The sequence below is a fragment of the Motacilla alba genome, chromosome 12, assembly GCF_015832195.1.
Source record: "Motacilla alba alba isolate MOTALB_02 chromosome 12, Motacilla_alba_V1.0_pri, whole genome shotgun sequence".
Lineage (NCBI taxonomy): Eukaryota > Metazoa > Chordata > Aves > Passeriformes > Motacillidae > Motacilla > Motacilla alba.
The window spans coordinates 13,850,250-13,871,629 of NC_052027.1; the positions used below are offsets into that span (position 1 = coordinate 13,850,250).

The following is a 21,380-nucleotide window of genomic DNA, read 5'->3' on the forward strand; positions in this document are numbered from 1 at the left end:
TCAAGCTTAATTCTGTGCTTTGAAGAGTGAACCCCAAACCCCCCGGCGGGGCACTCTTGGTCCCCCAGAGGCCGTGCAGCACTCACCGCCTCCACCAGGCTGTCTGCGCTCCTCTGCTTGTCGCTGTGTTTGTGCCGCAGGTCGTTGGGGACGGTCAGGCTGGCTGGTGTGAACGTCCTGTAGGAAATGTCGGGGTCATCCGTGTACCAGGAGCTCCTGTGCAGGGAAGGCAGGCTGCCGTTCATGTGCTCTGTGGAGTCGGCCCTGTCCACCTGGATCAGAGGGGTATAATAGGGGGAGCGCTCCCTGTTGGGAGGGGTGGCAGGTGGGGTGGCCCAGGAGCGCGTGGAACGACTCGGTGAGTGTTTATGAGCTTTGCTGGAATCCAGACCTGCCACGGCCATCACCTGGCAAAGGGAAGAATTTTAGAAGTTAGTGATTTCAAATGCTCAGTCAGACTCATTTCTCACTTCAGCAGTTAGCTCAAACCAATTTCTCAGGCAGCAGCTATGCAAAGTTAACATTTTCTGATGTGTAATAGAGGAAAAGGACTGAAATTGGTAAATTGAATCAACAAAATGGTATTTTTTTCTGTTTTACTCATATCACAAAATCTTTTTGATTATACAACATATTAAAGAAAACAATATATAAAACATTCCTTCTGTCCAGGACAGGATAGGAAGCAGTCAGCATTTTCAAAGCTGGGCACTGAGCCTCAAAAGCTGTCTGAGTTGTACTTGCAAATTGTCACAAATGGAGTTGAGGTAGGCAAACATTAACAGACAGCTGCTGTATTATGCAGTCCTGGTCAAAATTTAGGGCATGGTGACTCTTTGTGAACACTCAGAGTCCATGGGGCAGGCTACTCATGCTGTGTTTTGTACAAGGTCAATGTTTGAGAAGCCTCGGGTCTAGCAGTGAATACCCCAGTGCTGCTTCAAACAACAGCGAAAGTCAGGAGTGCAGTGTAGAGGCTGGAAAGATGTAATTCACTGTTGGTTAAGGAGGAGTTTGAGTTTACCTGCTGTTGCATTAAGTGAAGTGGCAAAGCCGTGCGATGGTGAAAATTAGGAGAGAGCGGGATGTCGTCTTGGCTACTTTGTCGGCGGAGGCATTCGAAGTTAAAGGAAGATCGTCTGTGTGCTACAGGGAAAGCATAATTCATTAGAGTATTTTTCCTCAAAGTCTATCATTTCCAGAATTCCAGGATGGATGAGCTATGATACAAATTAAAACAGATCCTCCAGTAAGAAACAAGTTGTGCTAATAGAAGCAAGCGCCAGGTTATAAGATTAAGGACAGATTAATCACGTAAACAAAAGCAGTCCAAGGCAGAAATCATAGAAGCAACCTAACACGACAGAATTGGAAGCAGATGTTTCAGAAAACAAGCTTGTCTGATGCAGCTGACTGGCTCAGACACTCAACTGCAGAGTTTCGCCATAACCTGCTGTGACTTCTTTCCTCCCCATGGCCTCATGCTCTTGATTCTAATAAACCAGATATCCCAAAGGAAATATGAAATCTCCAGTTCCTTGGAAGCAATATGCAATATGTAAAACCATGTCCAAGTCAACTCAGGTTGTCAGTTCCTGATGGTTATTCTGTTGCTTAGGACAGCAATTATTCATGGTCTCTGCTGTTACGTGCACTTTCATGATAGAAAAAAAGTAGAAATTTGAACTGAATCAAGATGTTTGGCTGATGTGGAGATGTTTCAGCTGATCTTGTTGAAAGCCTGCAGAATGAAGGGAAGCACGTGGGTATCATTCCTCTGTGCCAGCTTCAATGCTGAACTGCAGCTGGAATCCAGATCCACCTCACAGCTGCAAGCACTGTGGGAGTGGGACACTGGAGAGAACCTGGCTGTACCAAGCTAAGTGCCATGGAGTTATGGCACCCCACAGTTATCATCAGACACTTCATGCTGGATACTAACAAAGAGCCACTGAACTAAAACAGGCACCTCCACGAGGTCATTCTGTCCAACTGAAGCAAACTTTGTCCCTCTCCCTCATCTCTATGGCAAATCCAAATACAGGGATGTAAGCCTTAGCTCCTGATCCTAATATGCTAAATGTCCCAATAACAAAATGTATAATAAGCAACCCAAAAAGTCCCTTCATCCAAAACAAGGCACTTCATTGCACATGCTTCCCTGCAGAGAAGAGGCTGAAAGAAAATCTCAATCATTCCTCAGTACACTTCTGGAAGGTGCTCAAATACTGTGGAGATGAGTTTGGTATAGAAACATCCAGAAAGCTTGACACAGAGTTCAATTTACTGACTGCAGTACTCAGCCAAGGCACTGGATGTTTTGTTCACTTGGACTGATTCAGATGCTAGCAGGAACTGTTTAGTGCAATGTTGAATGTTCTTTCTTTTTTTTTTCTTTTTTCTTTATTCATGTGAGACAATCAAGGCTTCCTCCCCAGGCCAAACAGCCCATACACTACTTACAAATAATAGATTTGAGGTTCTTTTAAAATCTGCTCGGATCCTGAGCTGCTAAAATCTTTCAGCTCTTTTCCTGAATATAAAATAAATGGTTATGACAGAAGGTCTGACACTGATTGCTCTTATGACATTACACTGGTGAAAGTCAAGGACTTCCTAAATTACCCTTTTGCAACTTTGATCAGAACTATGTCCTCTTATGCTAGGATATCAAATAATCTTATCTAGTACCTTAATCTAATTTCCTGTAGATGAGATAAAAAGCATAATTTCCTCTAAATAAATGACTGCCAAACACTGTCATTAAAACTTTATCTCCAAGCCTGCAGTTAGAGGAAACCTTTAACCTTCCACTCAAAACATTTTCGTGGGCAGACCCAGGACAATTTTATATGAATTTTTTTCTCCTGCAATCTGTGGAATGGATATACAAAGCATCTATCTATTTCTTTGGCTTAAAATTCCTCTGTTATCAGAGAAGCTTGTAGAAAGATGTACAGGGGTCTCCTTTCACAGTCTCTCCTTCATCTGATGCCTTTCCCTTCTGCTACTGAAAGACAGACAGCAGCTTTCTGTACCCTTCACTGATGTTCAGCTGAGTTATTTACTCTCTGTGGTGCAAGACCCATTCTGCCCCTGTGCCCCCTAAGGGGAGAAAGCCAAAAAGCAGAGAGCATTGCCAGTCTCACAGGGAAATGAGTGCCTGAAGTGTAGATCCGGTACTAGCACTATTGCTGGAGAATGCTACCTTTATGATATAAAAATATATTTTGCTGCTGCCTTTTGCCACAGCTTTCTGTAGCTTTAAACAGTCTGAGACTGTACCTCAGATATAAAATTATCTCAATACACTTGAGAATCTCTGAGACAAGAAAAAGCCTTAAAAAGAGGTTGCTTTTGCACTCAGAGGTCAAAGACCAAACCCAAGAATTTTGAACATGTGCCTAGTTTCAGCAGAGGATTAGCACTGCTAATCTCTGCAGTATGGCCTGGAACATGCAAAGACAGGATTGCAAGATAAGAACCATGACATCTTGTAGAAATGCATATAAAGCAATATTGTTCTTGAGATAAAGAAAAACCAAGGGATAGATATAAGGAAAAGAAACAAAAATTAAAGAATCAGGAAAAAACATCTGTTGACAATGCAAATTCTATCTATAAATTGAAACATCATCTTCCTCAGAAGAAACACAGAATTTGAAGCATTGTTCCTGAGACAGCAGAATTAAGTACCAATGTCAATCTGAAATAAGATGCTTTAAATCCAAGCTTTATAAAAAATCCTTTTTCAACTGGAATCTGTCTGAATGCATTTGAATGATCTCAGATTTGCAAACCAATTGTCCTTAAAGTACTTACGTGGTGGTGTTGGAGGTAGCAGCCGTCTCCTAGGAGATCTTTTTGTATCATAACAGATCTGTGAATCATCTTCCTCAAAAAAACCATGTGGGTGATGGTAACCTTTTGGTCTCTCAAAATCTGACTCATGGCAGTGATATCTACAGTGGTAATCATATCTATGCCTGCATTAAAAAAAAAAAAAAGAAAATATTCTTTCAGTGCATTTTTGTAAACAGTTACAAAATTAGTTTCCTTCTAAAAGATTTTCAACTCTACTCTTTCTCCAGCAAGATAATTAAACACTGCATTCTGTAATTGCACAAATCAGATTTAAAATTCTGTCTCTGTAGGATTTTGAAAGGGCATATAGTTCTCTATTAGGTCAATTCTCAGGTTAAATTTTTAATCATATTGTATTTTCAATTAATTTATTCTTACCAGTACAGGCAAAAATCTAAGATCTCAGTCACACACTGCTTAAAAAAATAAAATAAATACTCTCTTCTTCTCCTACCATGTTCTCCTGTGAACCCTGGGTAAGGTGCAGGAGCACAGAAGCTCAGAATGGATTTAAGCCTCTTACATTCTGGATATTCTCATGTTTAAAATCAGGTCTTAAAAGGGTGTTACTTGATGCTGACTATCATATGAAAAAAGATAGTGACCTGAGAATTCTGTAAAGTTTAGCTTTCATGCAAATCAATGGGATGCAGATTAGAGTGCCAATCTTGCCAGAATTCAGCTGGTGAATGTAGCCCATATAGCAGGAGAAGGAGCAGGAGAATTAAGCATGTCTGGCACTTGAGCATATCCACTTATGGGTCTAAGATAAAATGGCAATCAATTCCTCTACTTCTGGGCTGGACTTGAAATTTTTTAAAAAACAGACAGAAGTGGAGATTATTTTTGAGATGCTACTGAATGTAGTCAGTAGAAGTGAAACATTCCATCTTTGGAATATCTTCCTTTCCTACTCATCATTTCCCATTTCAGCAGTTGTGGAGTATTAATGTCATTAAGGAATTTGCAATGTGAATATTCTTCGTGAAGCCTTTACATCTATGTACCTAAAATACCGAAATATTTTTGCATGCTATTTATTTAACAAATATTTTTACTTAACAAAGATCCTCACCTGTTTCCTGACAACATACTGTCATCTTCATAATATTCTTCTCCACTGTAATACTCCTGCTCTCCCAAATAATGATCATCATTGCAATAGTCTTGCACTTCATGTTCTTCCCGGCGAATGGTAGGTCGGCGCCCGTCACCTGTGTCAGACCTGGAAGCAGGCACCAAATAGGAATTTTTATTCTATTTATATCAATTATATATTGTTTATTATGTCCTTATAATTCTTTTAACGTTCTTCAAAGAGGAGAAGAAAAAGACAAGCATTAACAACTCTCTAGTTCAGGATGTGGTGTTGCAGCAGTGCAGTTCAGAACACGAATGATGTATCTGTTTCTTACAGATGGTCTTCCTTTGTTTCCTTGTGGTACAACAGAAAAATAATAAAAGGATGCTCAGTGAAATCAAATACATTCAAGACATTTTTATATGATATATATTGTCATTTGGAAAAACACAGCCTCTCTCCAATGCCTGAAGTTTGCCAAATGGCTCAAATATTAACAAGTTCTGGCTGAGGGATTCAAAAAATCTGAAACGGGTATGCAAACCGAGACATTAAAACCACCACTGAGCATCCATTTAGCAATGCACTTCAATTAAAACAATAGATCTTATATTTTTAAAAGTGCCTTAGAAAATATTCAGATAGAAGACCAGGAAAGATTTTGGGTTCCCTATAGAAGGAACTGTACGCATTAACATTTATCCAAGCTAACACCGGTGGTTTTTCCAGTCTTGGTCTCTTTTTAACAAGGGCTACAGTCAGGTGTGATCTTTAGCCTGTTGAAAACTGCAGAAACCTGCCTGGACTTTCAAAAGGGCTTGAATAATTTTGAACTTTACCAAAAGTTTGTCCTTTCAGAACAGGCAGTAAAAAATTAGACTTAAAAATTGTCACTTTAGTTACCGAGCATATGCATTGTTGTACAGTTAATTTAGAAAATAAATAGGAAAGGAGAAGAAAAAAAAAATAAGAAAAACTCCCTGTCCTCTTCAATTATGTCAGAACAATATCAACTCACCTAATATATGTTTCATAGTAGCGTGTTCTATCCAGGTAGGCCACAAAAATGAGAAAAATATTTTAAGAACAAGTCATTTAGAGAAATTATTTGGTGATTACAATATCTGTGCTGTAACTAATGATTTAACTCTAAAGAAAACTGCTACTTTCAAACCCCAGTAAAGCTTTATGCATTTCCCATTCATCAGAGCTACATTTTAAATATAGCTCATACATCAGTAGGCAACAGAAACGAAGATTCAAATTCATTTCACTTCGCTTAAGTTTCCTATAGTATATTCATAAATTTATTTAAAAACAAATACATATTTAAGTTTACCTCCTACTGCTTGGCCTTCTTCGTTTCTCATGGTCAGTCCTGGAGTGTGAACGGTAACCGTTCTCTGATCTGTGCTCGCGATTCCCAAAACTTGTGTGTTTTCCATGGACTTTGGACACGTTGGCATTATTGAGATTGGCATTTGTTGAGTTAGGAACGTGCTTTCCTACCGAGTTGTGATTGTGGTGGTTGTGGTACACAGAGTTTCCTGCCTGATGATACATGTTTTTCTCAGGATCACTTGCAGAGGGAATTGAAGGCCGCTGGACGTGTAAGGGACGGTGTGTGGTGTTGATTTGCTGAAATGAATCTCGTCTGTCACTGCTAATGTGGTTTATGTGGTTGCCAAAGAGGGCACCATTCCTCTGTTTCAGGGGAAGAGAAAGAAAAAATTACATCAGATACCTTAAGAGAACATACTCTTGACAGTGACAACTTACTCTTCTCTCCTACATGCATAGAAAAGTAGCAATTCAAGTAACCTGTGATTTTTCTTTCTAATTTTATGATGCTTCAGATGGGATCTCCTGAAGTGATAGAGATGTGATTGTGGTGATGACAATATAGTATTTCAGAGTCAAATCAACAGTATGCTGTGATCATTATTCTTTTCCACCCAAGTAAAAGTGACATATCCAGCTTTCTCCACATTTTATTACGCAGGAGAAACCTAGATTCCCATAAATGAACATGCACCAGCTTCCTCAGAAGGAGAAGTTTGCTTAATTTTTGGGAAGGCCTTAGTGGAGTTCTGTGCTGCTCTCCCGGGGCAGGGGTTTGCAGCAGGCGTCACTCAGACAGGATGGAGTGCCATGCAACAGCTTGCAAGCAAATCCCAGGTAGGGAACATTCAGCTCCAGTGCTTCCATTCTTTCTTCTCGCAGAGGTACAAGAAAGAGTTTCTGTTTATCAGCCCTGGGAGTGTGATGGATGGTGAAAGAGAGGATGAGGTGCTAAGGTATGACTATGACATGCAGCTCTCTTGGACACCTGACCCAGGTTAGGGAGCCTCCCTGTCTAGCCAGGTGTGGGTCCTGGATGACAGCAGTCTGAGTTGCAGCTCAATCTAGAGAAGACAGGAGGTAATGATGGTTGGCAGAGAAATGCATCTACTGATGGCAGCTGAGGCACTGTCTCCAGTGCCACATCCTCCTCTTTGCAAAGGACAGTAGCAAGCTATGGGGCTTCTGCTGCAATTCCTGCAGAAGCATGATTTTACATCTGCTTCTTCTGAAATGCTTGGGAAAAAATAAGTTTTCTTGCTGGCTGACAAATGGTTTGCAGACTGCCTCTGATTATAACACCAAATTTACATGTTCACCATTTAGGACTAAAAAGCATGAAGAGGAAACCTAATATTTTTTCTGATTGATTCTTGTTGCTATCTCTTCATGGGATTAGAAATGGCATTTTATTTAGTTGACCTCTATGTAACCCCATGCATTCATTTTTAAATATGCAGCTCCATGTCTGTTGTGGTTTTCTTGCATAGACTTTCATTCTCTTCTTCCTATCTACCAGCACAGGGGTTAAAACAAGTTTCAACCTTGTCACTATCAAAATTTGAGATGGTAAGGTTCATACCTTTTGATAAGATTTGCTTAAGAAAAAATAAGTATTAATGAAAAGGAATTAGGGGCAGGAGAACCACCCTGCAGGAACTGCTTCCTAAATTTATGAAGAAATGCAAGTGTCCTGATAGTACCATTTTTACAGATTTATACATAAAATATACTTATTTATAGAATATTTATATTTTCTTATTTGAGAGGTTTAAAAGTATTACTATGTTATTTCATATTCAAGGACAAGGTCATTCTTTACTCTCATATTATACAAAAAACAATTCACATGGTTGTGTTCTGACATTACTTTATAAACATCTTCCTCCTCCTCTGGATTGTTTTCCTCTGGTTCATCATCTTGCAAGTCACAGGATATAGCTCGGCGTATTTCTGGGCCAATATCATGAAGTGTCCTTAGTCCTGCCTAAATCAATGACAACACCATAATACATTAGGAATGAAAATTCTTTTTTGTTCTTTAATTACTGGTGTTAATATTATTTTAAAGGACAATTAACAGTTGTTGTATCCTGACATCCACAGAGGATGTATTCTGCTGTAAGTTCCTTTACTGTTATTAATAAAAAGTTTATATATTTCAGTACCACCCTGGTGGTACTGAGGTGATAATGTCTTTATTATCACAGTGTAGATACTGACTAAAACACCACTGATATTTATGGACCCCTATAGAGGAAAAATTAATCTTATTAAAAAGTGTAAGTAATCAGCAAGAACTATAATAAAATGCATTTCAATGAGATGTATATTTAATGTTCAAAACATGTTTGCAGCCTGTGTCAACAAAGGAAACACAAGGAGATTTTTGCTATAGCAACAGCAATTTTAGCAGAGCTCAGATGGAAAAGAAAGCAGTGAAATAATTCCAGCTCATCTGCACTGCACTGTGATTTGCAGATATTTGGTTTAAAGCTTTAATTTAGGATAGAGAACCGTTGAGTTACAGCAGTGGAGACTCGGTGTACACCAGTTCATATTCCTCTCAAGTTTGCTACCACAAGCAACATTTAGGAAAAGGGATAAAGCTGACACTGTCCAGGACAGACCTGCACATCAGGGAGGAAAGAGCTCATACCCCAGACAAAGAGCTCAGTGCTTTGTGCAGGCCTTACTTCAAAGAGGAGACATTCTTCCTGATTTAACTCTGTCTGTTATGATCCCAAGCAAGAATCACAATCTCGTTCTTCCCAGCAACTTCTTTTATCTCCTCAGGTTCAGAAAAATCCAAGAAGTGTGTGTTTAACCCTTTACTACCACTATACTTACACACTTCTAAAAATCCTGTACAGCACTTGGCTCAATTTTTGGTTATAATCTAACAACCTGATTTATTCTTTTTTAGCATTTTTGAAGGAGATGTGAGGGCTGTCCCAGCACAACGCTGACATTGCATGTGACTAGCCCTGGGGTAGCACGAGGATGTGTAGAGAATTTTGTGTTTCAGAGCTACAGAATGAGCTGACAGACCCTGGAGGACCCCAGACATGGCTCGGTCTCACTCATGGTGTTTCCACACACACTCCCAGGAGCACACTCAGAACTGCTCAAAACAGAAACAGCTGCTTTGCTGAGGAGAAAAATGGCATCTATGCAGTGTGGGCAATCAGAACCTGGAAAGGGATGAACCAAAAAGCTTTGAACCTCAACGGTGTAGATTTACTACATGCTCCACTTCAGGTTTCACTCACTCCAGTATTTCCCTTCCTGAAAAGGTGCCTGACTAATCATATTATCCACATCTATTTGGCAATTCAGTTTTCTTCCTCAGGGATGAACTTTGAGAGTTATGCTGTAATTGAACAAGGCTCTAAAACTCATTTACTAGTGAGTTAATATACAATGCTCATTTCATGAATACATTGTGCTTTCTCCCACTTCTTATGCTAATTGCATAGTCAGAACCTCAGCAAGGTTGCTAATGTCATCATTTTGCAAGGTGCTTAAGGAAAGCAGAATTAACACTTTAAGGTACACCTATTCAAGTGGAAGACCAGAGGCTTCTATTGATTTAGCAGAGAAAATGCAGCACTTATTTACTAGAGGACTGCTATTACATTTTGGTTATTTGACTATTAGCTAGAAGAGCCACTTGCGTTTCACACTCACCTGCTGACTTTAGAGCAAAGGGAACCAAAAAGAAAAAAACCTCAACTGGCACTTTAACATAAAAATAAACCTAGCTTAGTATGAACAGAATACAAATTTGCTAAAATAAGGTAATTAGCATCCAGAAAAATACCTGAATAGAACTATACTACAGCACTGAACACATCACAGTAAGATTCACATAATAAGAGACACAGCAAAGTCTTGATTGTCCAGAGTTATTCATGCTGGAGGAGCCCATCTCTCAACTCTGGCTGAGTGTGCTGCTCTACCACTGCACAAAAGCTCTGAGTTTTCTGCCAGCCCAGGTTGCCTTTGAGCTGAGCCCTTCTGTGAACACAGCGCTGTCAGAGAGCAGCACCAGGCAAAATTTAACTCTGACAAAATCTACCAGCTCATACTCCTGTCTGCCAAATTGTGACAAAGCCCCACAAATATATGCCTGGAAGCTGAGAAAAGCCACGTGCTTGACAGCAACACACTGAATAGTAATTTAATTTTGATTACATTTCCAACTGCCTTCTGGCTTACTTCTTGGTGAATTACCCCTCCTTTACTCCAGAGAAAGCAGGCAGCCTTTATCATCTCATCTCATCTCTCTCTAGTAACACTCATTTCCAAGTAACAGACCTCTTGCATTCACACAGTCAGCATTGGAAGAAAACCTGGATCACCATATGCAAAGGTTTATGTTTATTTCACTAAACCCAGCAGATTTTTTCACTCACAGCTAGCACTGAAGCTCTCAAGCAACACCAGTCTACAGAATTGAAATATTCCTCCGTTTATTTGCTCTAATGAATGACCTACAACAATTTTGTGAACTCTCTCCTTAAAATTACTACACCCACTTACTGTCTCATTTCACCTGGTGCAATCCAACAGCATCATAAGTAATCTAAGAAACATTTTATGGGGAGCACCACATAATGATACAAATGCTCATGCTGATCTCTCACTGAAAGGACAATTCTTCATTAGATCAGTCGGCTGAAGTGGGACTGGCATAAAAACCCAGGAATTGGTACTTTTATGTCAGTAGGAAAATCCCTTCTTTGAACCTTAATGAACACCTAATGTCTTCTGCAAAGACTGAGGCAGCACAGACTGATCAAACATTTGACTTTACATTCAAGCACTTCAAAACCAAAGAGCTCTAAAACAAAAGAGTGCACACAAATATCAAACCAACCTTTTCCCACAGCTCTTCTTTGGTTTACAGGGAAGAAGTGTCCTTCAGATACACATTCCCTACATAATATTGCACATTTTAGTCTACCTAGCAAGAGCCCTGGTGACAATGGAACACACAATGGCAGCACTCCCTGCCCTCCACTTGTGAGGTTCTAAAAACTGCTACATTTAAATCAGAGAAAAAAAAACCAAAAGCTGAGCAGATGGGGCTTTTCAAAAAAAAGAGCCTGGATAGTGAATTGTCTACCCTTGCCAGAGGTGTGCTTGTTTCTTTTTCACTAGGACTGCTAAAGTTCTTAGGAGGTGATTATTACCCTACACAGAACTTCATAAGATTTTATTACATACAGAGATTCGAGATGTGCCACATCCCTGAAGCATCATGTGATAATGACTTTTTACAAAAAATCAAATTTGAGTGTTATAGAGGGATTGCTTCCTCACAGTCCTTGAGCATGGCTCTAACTCTGCTCTACAGATTTCACTAGAAGTTTGCAAAAGAAGCTATTTCTTGTTTAGACACATGGTTTATCCAAAATTTAATTTTTGATTCCTTCCTTGCTTCATCTTTTTTCCTTGTAAGTGAAAGAAAGATGAGAAGTATCAGTCCAAAGGTTACTCAGCAAAGCAGTGACACATAGAGTGCTGAACAACATAATTACATAAGAAACCCAAGCATGTCTTTAATTAGGCTTTCCCATAAATGCCCACAATGACTGCAGATGAACATGGTAATTCTGTGCAGCTGTGCTCTGGAGGCACAACAGCACCTGCAATGTTTTCTGGATGGCACAAGGCACTGAGAAACCAGTGCTGGGTCCTAAATAGCATCTCAAGAGACAATGACTGATGCCCCTGTTTCTGACACACCATTGAGATGACACAGATGTGTTTTCAAAAGCAGAAATAACAGAAATGTAGGAGTTCCTCATCCACAGTGAGAAAAGATATCATATGACCAATAACTACCCCTAGACAGGTTATTTAGAGATATGCCTTAAGAGGATTGAAAGGCACCTCACACCAAACCATCAAAACATTAGGAAGTTAAACATGTAAACATTTTGAAAAGACTGCTTTTAAAAAATGCCAAACAGATTGTAAATCAACTTCCCACATCTACAGTATGCATAAAAGGGTAACACCATTTTAAATACATGTCTTATACTAAGAAATCTGTGTCTAACGCAAGACTCCAGCCATGACTTACAGAAAAAAAAACCTCAAATGCTTATAAATACTGGAACTACAAAAAAATTGTTTTCCCTGTACCTAAATTCAGTCCACAATCATTTTAAGGTATGGTCCAACCGACATATAGATGCAGTTTAAGCTTAGTTTAAGGAGTGCAAGCACACTACCCTTATATAAATAATATCATCATCACCTACACTATTTCCAGTGGTTCCTCTTTTGAGGTGTCCTAGAGTGGTACCAGGACCTGGAAGACACTGGCAAACTTTGCTTCACAGACTTTAGAACAATTATGTATATTTGTGTATATTGCTATATAAACTCACTAGAACTGGAAAAAAGCACAAACATGAATTCTAAATGCTTAGGTTTTCAGAGCTTCAAAATCCTGGAAGCCTATGACTCTAAAAAACGTTCCTGTAAACCATTAGATTTATAGGTAAAGAATATGTTTTTACTATCAGCTTATTTTAGAGCAAAGAAAACCACAAAGAGTAAAAAACCTCAGAGCTACACTGACACTTTAACATAAAAATAAACTGAGGCTTGTATGAACAGAATACAATGACAGAACTACTTTAAAAAGGAAATAAGCATGCAGAAAAATAGCTGAATGACCTACACTATAGCAGTGGACATAAGAGACATAGTAGTCAAGCCTTGAGTGCCCAGAGCTCTCCATCCCGGCAGAGGCGGCTCCCAGCGCTGAGCGCGGCAGCTGCACAAAGGCTCAGAGCTCAGCCAGCCCAGGCTGCCAGAGCTGAGCCCTTCTGGGAGCACCACAGGAACATGGGAGCACAATTAAATGGAACTTGAGCAACAAATTAACCCCTCAGCTGACACCTACCAGAGGGTTTGGCTTTTTTCTTTTTCTATCACCGTTTGCTGCACGGTTAATAGCAGTTGTAACATTTGCAGAGAGAAAAAAAGCATAATTAATTTAATCAGAAACATGTTTCCAAAATCAGACTCGGGTCAAGAAATCAGTGCTTTTATGTACTTGGGATGTGAAAGAAAATAACCTTTAACTTTTATTTGTGTGTATTAACAAAGAGGGCTACACATAAATAAATACAAAATATAGATGTGTTACATATATAACACATCTATATACAGATGTTACAGTAAGTGTTTTCCATAGGAAAAATAGTGTAGAATTAGTTCATTCCCTCTCTGAGCCAGATGAAAGTAATTAAAATTGTTCATGCTTCACTTAACATCTATTTTACTAGCAATGTGACCACTGTTTGGCTCAATACAAGTTTCCATCATTACACAAAGACATCCCTTTCTGACCCAGAAAATATATTTGTGGTCACTGCACAAGTATCAGCCAATAGCAAAAAAAAGGCAATAGAAACCCTTTTTGGTGGTGACCTCAGGGCATGTGTAACACCGCAAAAATGGCAAAAACAGCTGACTCAAACTGGTCACCCATCATTTCAGAGCCTCTTGTTCCCTGGCCTTCATAAGGGTGTGAATCCCCTTGGTCTGCAGAAGACAAATTGTGGGGTTCCAAGGGATGCTGTTACTGCAGCTCTGAAGATGGGTTTGGTGACAATATGCAAGTTTAAACAAACTGCTGCTGGTTTTCATCTGAAGTGTCCTTCTCTGAGTGAGGAGGAATTTGAAACTTCATGGCGGAAAGACTTCCTTGACTTAACAGCATGAGCAGATAATCATCCCCTCTTCACTTTCCAGGCTGCTGCCTCCCTTCTGACATGTTCCCAAACAGCAGCCTGGGTTAGGCTGACAGCAAATGCTACACCCTGGAGGAAAACTTGAGCTCTACAGAATAAAAATCACCCTGAATGAAGTGACTGTGGAGTAAGAATAGGAATCCCTGCCTGCTGCATGCTCTGGCAAACACCAAGCAAATCCAGTTCTGCAGGGAGCTCTGCTCTGATTTTCTAATTCAACCCAAACTTCCATTCTTTCTTCTCCTGCACCAAACACATTTCAAATCCAGTGTCAGAAGAAGCTGCTTTCCTTATTGGATTGGGTGGAGGTTCTGGCTGCCAGGGACATTCTTGTGACACAGCTCACACGTTTTGGGTTCATATAACCAAACAAAGCTCAGGCAAAGGATGAAAGTTTCAGTTCCGTGTGTTAAAATGCCTAAGTCTTAATGACATAAAACCCCTATTCTGTATATTCTAGTGTTCAATCACCCTGAAATTAAATGTTCTGTGTGTCTCTGAAGATATCTTCTAAGAACAGTATTTTTACACATGCTCCTTGGTCATTCTGCCTTCCTGAGTGCATGGACTGGATCTTTAGCTAAGTAATGTGGAATCCAACGGAAGATTTATTCCCACACCTGGTGAAACAGAACTTATTAAAACAACTGCTGTAGGCCACCAGAAACCCGGACTGGACTTTCTAGACTCAGAGAATTTTACTCTATGATATGCAATTCTCTTAAGCTAACTAAAGACAGTGTGGATAGCTCCCTGTCTTTCATACTACACTTTTTCTGGAAGTGCTTTTCTTGCTGAAATCATTACTTTTTATGACCTTGAACTCTAGTTCCAATATTGTGGAGATTCTCTTTTGCAGTCCTAAAAACCCTTTTTATCTTGCATGTAAAAGTTCTTATACTGCATCACTTTTCTGCCTATGTTCATAAAAGTCATTCTATCAGAGACAGCAGCATAAGAAGCACGTGTTTTTAAAAGTTTTAGCTAAAAGCAAGGCATCCAATTTAATATCCTAGATTACAACTAAAGAAGTAGTTAAAAAAACCCAAAAGTGTAATCCTCTTGGAAAAACAGGACCTTAGGCCATTTGACAGTTACAGGCTTTCCCTTCAGTATCTTCAAAAGTACTCAACGAAATTCTTGTAAAAAATCCAGCCTCCTGAGCATGAGGAATAAGAGAGCAAAGAAATTATCTGTGTTTTAAAAAAGGTTGTTTCAGTCTCATAAAACAGGGAAAATGGCAACATCCATTAATGTTTTCCCCAGCACTTGCCCTTTGAATTAAAACACAATGGGCTCTGTCACCAGGAGCCTTCTTCTCACAGGAGCTGTTTACTCTCTGAGGGCAGCAAAGTATGACATGGCCAAGTGTAGGAATCAGCAGGATTATAAAACTGTAACTCACCTCTTGCTTCACTCAAAGGTTAGGAAGGGACTGTGAATAGCTGAAGAGAATAGCAGGTTTTTTTCTTCCTCTCTTGCAAGAGATAGGAGATAAGGAAAGACAGGCTAGATAATGCAGGAACTGCAGGGTTTATTAGATTCTTAAGAACCATGTTCTTCACTAATTAACCAGTTCATTCACCCCAAGAGAAAGTCACAGATATCAGCAAAAGTACAAGAGCATTTATGGCTCATAAGGCTTTTGACACAAATTGGAGCAGGTTACATTGTTTTTATCTGCTGGTTTGCTTAAGGATTTTGCAGCACGATATCCAGCTCTGTTTTAAAGCTCTAGCCTCATATAAATAATTATTCTAACAAACACAGCATTATGACTTTGAATTTGACATGCTGCAGCCTCCAGTTTAAAATTGTATTATTCATTTATGTGCTGGACGGGGCTTTTATTTCCAACCACAGGTTTCAGGTCTCTTTGAAACAGTATTTTCATTTTTATTTGGTCAATCGAGTTCCTTCTGATTTGTTACAAAGACAAAAGCGGAAAAGAGGAAGATGAGAAAAAAGGAAGCAATAATCTTCCCATCTACTGGCCTGGGTCACTGTAATACCATTGTTTTAACCAGAAAAAACGTTCCATGTCTCAAATCCCACAGGTCTTTGCAGATTTCTAGTAGCGATTCATGGTCATTTTTTAAATTGAAAAATATTTGTCTAATGAGAGAGGAAGAGCTGAGTCCTTCCAGTTCCATCTTGCTCTCAGTCATTGAAAAGAAGCAGAGCCTGATAATAAACAAGAGAGCACACTCACATTTGAGAACTCAGTGGTTCTCTCTACATTGTTATGTGTGCAACTTCAAAAACACAAGTGGAAACCTGCAATACTGAGCCTCAAAACCAACTTCGACCTCCTTATGCTCAAATGCTTCTGCAATAAAGTCTGAAAAGTCCTGCCTAAAAATCCAACATCTTTCACTGCCCTCTCAGCTGTTTACAGCCTTTTTATCAGTTCCATTGCCAATCATTTTCTCTTTTTTCCTGTATGCAAATCCAGTTCATACATCCCTGGCAAGCCCTGTGGGTGCAAACACAGAGCAAGGATGTGGTGAATCTTCCCCTGCTTGCTGCATCTCTTACACTTGTGGTGATCTGGAGCACAGAATCAGAGCTGCCAGCAGAGGCTTTCTTAGGAAATGGGAATGAAAACATTACTCACTTAACACAGCAAAGATCATTTTGCTAAACTGCAGTACAAACCAACAGGGTTTTAACAAACAGTATCTGAATCAAGTTAACACAGTTCTCCTCGTTTAGAAAGGGATTTTCAAAACAGTCCTAAATTTTGGCATCAGAATAAAAAACTATCAGAAACAAATACATTTATAGCTTGTAGCAAACTGCTAATCAATTCATGAAGTCCCAATCCAATAAAAATGGTGCAGTGTATGATGTCTGGAATTATTTGAGAACAGCTTTCCATTTGCCTGTATCAAAGTTCATTCTACAAAGGTACCAGTGGAAAGAAGTTGTCAGAATTTGCTCTTTAGATCACATGTACTCTATGGACTGCTTGCTGCAGGCCTGTTGAGAGACAGAGGGCCAAATCTATTGTCCTTGTTTCCATGTGATAGCTTGTTTTAAGAGATAGAAGTGTGTGACATTAATGCAGTATGTTAATCCTTCCTATGATATAAATTCATGGATGAAAAATTCAGAATTTGCAAATGAAAAATAGGAAGATATTTCACCATATCATAAGTGGAAAAGAAAAAGAAAAATGAGAATTAGGAAAAATGATACTGTATATAAACCTATTTACTATGAGGTAATGCACAGTAGGAAGTTCCCGGAGAATTGGCTTGTAGCATTTCAGGTACACAAGAAATCAAACAGTTAAAGCAAAACCAAAAACATAAATGATAGCTCAGAGCTTTATTTATCCATTATGCAATCAGCAAATTCAGACTGGATTTTATCTGCTAGACTTGCTAAGAAATTTCATAACTATTGCTACTGTTTGAGTAATCCATAGAGAATAAGTTTTTGCACTTACCTTATTATAGACAGAACAGCAGGATTAGCTTTTACTTTTCTGATGAATAGGGGCCAAAAGTGTCCCAGCTAAATAAAATTCCTGGCAGCACTGCACAATCATCAATATTCATCTACCTGCTATTTCAAGTAAGCTCACAAAGTGGTTAGTTAAAAACATGAAAAAATCACCTGCAGAGCAATCGTGGTGTTCTTCGCAGGATATTTCCCCACCAGTCCTTGTTCTTTGCGTTTCTTGAATTTCCTAAAGTAGTCCTGTATCAGGAAGGTGGCATAGAACTTCCCCACGGTTACCTCATCATCTAAATGAACAGACCAGACAGATCTCTCCCAAGTCAGCACATTTATCAATAGCCTGTACACTCACATCTGATTTGGGGGGAAATGTGATGGGTGCAACAGGTACTATGCTTCCAACAATGGAGCCTGTCAGGGGCCCAAAAGCAATGTTTCAGCAAGCAGCTTTGGTTCAGTCAATTAAGTGAACTCATCCTAATAAAAGAGAAAATTCAATACTGTACCAAGACTTGTGTACTTCTAAGTTTCTACTGAAACCATAAACATGTTTGTATATACATAGAAGCTGAAGTACTGGCTTTAGTTACTTAGAGTAAACAGATTTAATAAAATCTACTATATCTGACATACATTGATGTTCATAAGAGTGACTCTGCCCTTTTTTGTCCTGGCTGAACCAAATTTGCTTGTCAGTGTATGTATTGTGTCAGTTCTGTAATGCTGAAAGGAATGGAAATAACTTCCATCAGTGAATTTTGTACAGTTCAAACAACAGGCAAACAGCCAGGGCACTAAATTGTAGCACTTTTACAGAGTCACTGCTGTGAACAAAATCCAAATTTGAAAGTTTCCAAGGGCAGGTGCCTTGTGAGGACACCAAAATCTCCTGGTTCATAGCAGGTTGAGAATGAATGGGGCTGCTCACGAGTCCACTGAATCATTCAGCTGGGCAAGTCTCTCAGTGACTAACGCTTGCCAGAAAACTAGAAATAGTTTTCTATTCAAAAACATTGCTTTTGTTGTCACACATATTTTTCTCTAGAGTTATCTGACATGAAGTTCCATTTCCCTTCCTGCTGTACTGTTCAATCTCCCCAAGTTTTTCAGTATCCAGATGTAGATTTTGGCAACAGGATTTTTGGCTCCTGCAGCACATAAAGAGGGGCTGGTGTGGTTTAGGGATTTAGGCATCAACTGATTTTCTGTCCAGTCATAACTTGACTGAGCATGAAAATCTAACAAGCCCAGACACATTTTAACACACCTCTGTTAGAAAATAAGGGCTTTTTTTAAACATGTGATTAAAATAAAGTGTCCATGTGTCTTATCAATAACATGTGCCAATGCATCTCACTAAGGATAGCTTTTGTAGCACTATTTTTACCTGTAATGACTGCTTTTTGTAATTTAAATTGACTTTCTTCTTTTAGTGACTTGCTCTCATCAAAGAGGGGGGGGAATCCATTCCATGGACAATACTTTTTAAACCTATTTTTACCTCTCTGATAAAATTTATCTCAAAATGAAACCTCTACCATGCAAAATCAGCTCCTCTCACTATAATGTCTGAAATGGGCTGTATGCATGTGAGAAAGCACAACAGGCTTTAACTACAGTGAAAATGCACCCAGAATGTCTTCTCTCAGCAGTTTGTATTTAAATATATCAAACCAAAAATAGTTATAACAAAAATCAAAAGATACTGGTTGGGAGACCAGTCTGTTGCAGGAAATATCTTAGCATATTAAAGAGCCTGCTCTGCCAAACTCTGACAACCCCTCAAGGTTCAGAGCCCCCCAGTTCCTGCCAGGAAAGGAGGAACTAGCAGGAAACATCAGAAACACCTCACAAGAAAAGTTCACCAGTCTATGGATTCCATCTCAGCAATAAAAACCTTTTTCAATGACTCCATGTATCTCATTAATAAACTTTTTGTGAACATTTGCTTTGATCACCTTTGTTCACCTGTAATCTTCCTCTGCAGCTCTTCAGGAGACTAATGGTGCATTGCACTAGGATGAGATTGCTTCCACAGAATGTAATGTAAACTTGCCTTCCCTAGTGTAGACAAATCCACTGAGCTGCAGCACAGCTCTGGTTTAACTCCCCAGATAAGCCTTTCCCCATCCTTCATCCTATTTCATTCCAAGTACTTGAACAGAACTTTTAAGGAAGTGAGTTAGCAAATGGCTCCCGGGAAGAACAAGCACACGGAAGTGACAGACTGGATATCACAAACACTGCTGTGGGTGGCACTCGGCGTGTCCCACGTCAGGCTGCGACTCTGCCCCACCACTGACTGTGCCTGAGATGACAACACCTGTGAAACACCAGGATGCAGAAATGAAGGGCCCTCACTGATCACTCTGGACATGCACCAATTGTTCACAAGCCCATCAAATAAATGCACTGCCAGTTTGCTGGACTGTGCCCAAGGCTGTCTGTGTCCCCACGGTGGGGACATGTCACAGGCACAGCCAGGTGTACTGCAGACACCAGCACACAGGAGCTGCTGCCTGGCCAAGGGGAGCCATCCTTGACTCTCTTTTCTGAGTCTCACACACACATAGGCAGATACAGACAGCTACAGGAAGGCAGCTAAGCATAACTGACCACAGAACAGACAAATCACTAATTACAACTAATGACAGCAGTAGCAATCATTTAGAAAGGAAGCACTTGGAGGAGGCAAAAGGTACTAGGAAGCATTAAATGGATTTGCAGGTGGAGACTGGGAAGTTTAGAGAATATAGGTGAGTCCTTAGTGACTTTTATGTATTTCTCTTAGTCCCTAGTCTCATTCATTCATCAACCATTTGACTGACATTCTATGTTTTTGCAAAGCAGTTTCACCTTTCTGTACTGAAAATGTGTTGCTAACTATTAACAGTCTCACTGAGTTATAATATAAAAGTTATTTTATCAGAACTAAGAATTAAGTGTTTATCTCCAGTGCATCTATTTATAATCCAAGGGTGGGGGGGGGAACTGCTGTATGGATTATTTTCATTCTGCTCTGCAAATAAGTGTTCTGGAGACATGGCCATGACACACAAAGGACGCAGCATTCAGTAATTTCAGCACAAGTAATACTGGAGCAAACTACTATAAACTGCATCTCTCCGTAATTTTAAGTGTGAGTCATTTTAACATATTGAATTTGAATGGCTTTTTGATTCATATTGAAGAGAATTTTCCATCTCTCGGGAAATTGTTATTAACAGCTGTCACTGGTGTTAATTCATAGACAATTTTCCATTGAATATTAAACATCAAAACTAATTTCTCCTGTACACTAAGCTATTTTACACTCCTACGGCCTATGAACGTAAAATAGCTGTATTCCTCTTTTTTTCTAGGTGGTTTACAATGTTTTCAATTGTCAGGTAAATCATAACGAAGTCTGGAACAAAGTAAACTGGAACAAAGTAAACTGGAATTGAAAACTCATAAATCTGCAGGAATTCCCAACACATTCCTACTTGTACTGGGTTGCCAAAGCCATCCTATTTCCTACCAATTGAGCACATCCAGGTTTTCAGCCTTTCAGCTACACTGAAGAGCTACATTTGCAGAATGAACATTTAGCAATGAATTTTAGTATAGCTGAAAATAAATACACAGCTTATACTCAGCAATGAAATGAAGCTGAAGTTAAGAGTGAATCTCTAGGTAAGATTAGTTCCAGGAATGTAATCTGTACAGGTTCTTTGTCAGATTGATTTAGGCAGGCAGAGCTCGCTATTCTGAAGCATGCGTCTCTATTTCAATAAAAATGTAGGGGAATAAAGTTGGCAAGAGGCAACACTAATTCCATGCCACCACCCTAAAACAGAATTGCTTCA

General features: G+C 39.4%; 1 protein-coding gene across 18 annotated transcripts in view; it reads right to left on the minus strand.

Annotated features, from left to right (window-relative positions):
- The window catches only part of CACNA1D (calcium voltage-gated channel subunit alpha1 D), a 207,148-nt gene that overhangs the window by 3,555 nt on the left and 182,213 nt on the right, over nt 1-21,380 (minus strand). For 16 of the 18 annotated variants that reach the window (XM_038149611.1, XM_038149600.1, XM_038149609.1 and 13 more), the window contains 8 exons: nt 17,689-17,819; nt 8,157-8,273; nt 6,285-6,649; nt 5,964-5,990; nt 4,940-5,089; nt 3,823-3,986; nt 1,025-1,146; nt 87-407 (listed from right to left, as the gene is read on the minus strand). In XM_038149611.1, the coding sequence (XP_038005539.1) occupies nt 87-407; nt 1,025-1,146; nt 3,823-3,986; nt 4,940-5,089; nt 5,964-5,990; nt 6,285-6,649; nt 8,157-8,273; nt 17,689-17,819 (1,397 nt within the window). The remainder of the gene's footprint in view (nt 1-86; nt 408-1,024; nt 1,147-3,822; nt 3,987-4,939; nt 5,090-5,963; nt 5,991-6,284; nt 6,650-8,156; nt 8,274-17,688; nt 17,820-21,380) is intronic. The other 2 variants (XM_038149601.1, XM_038149610.1) reach the window with 1 other exon arrangement.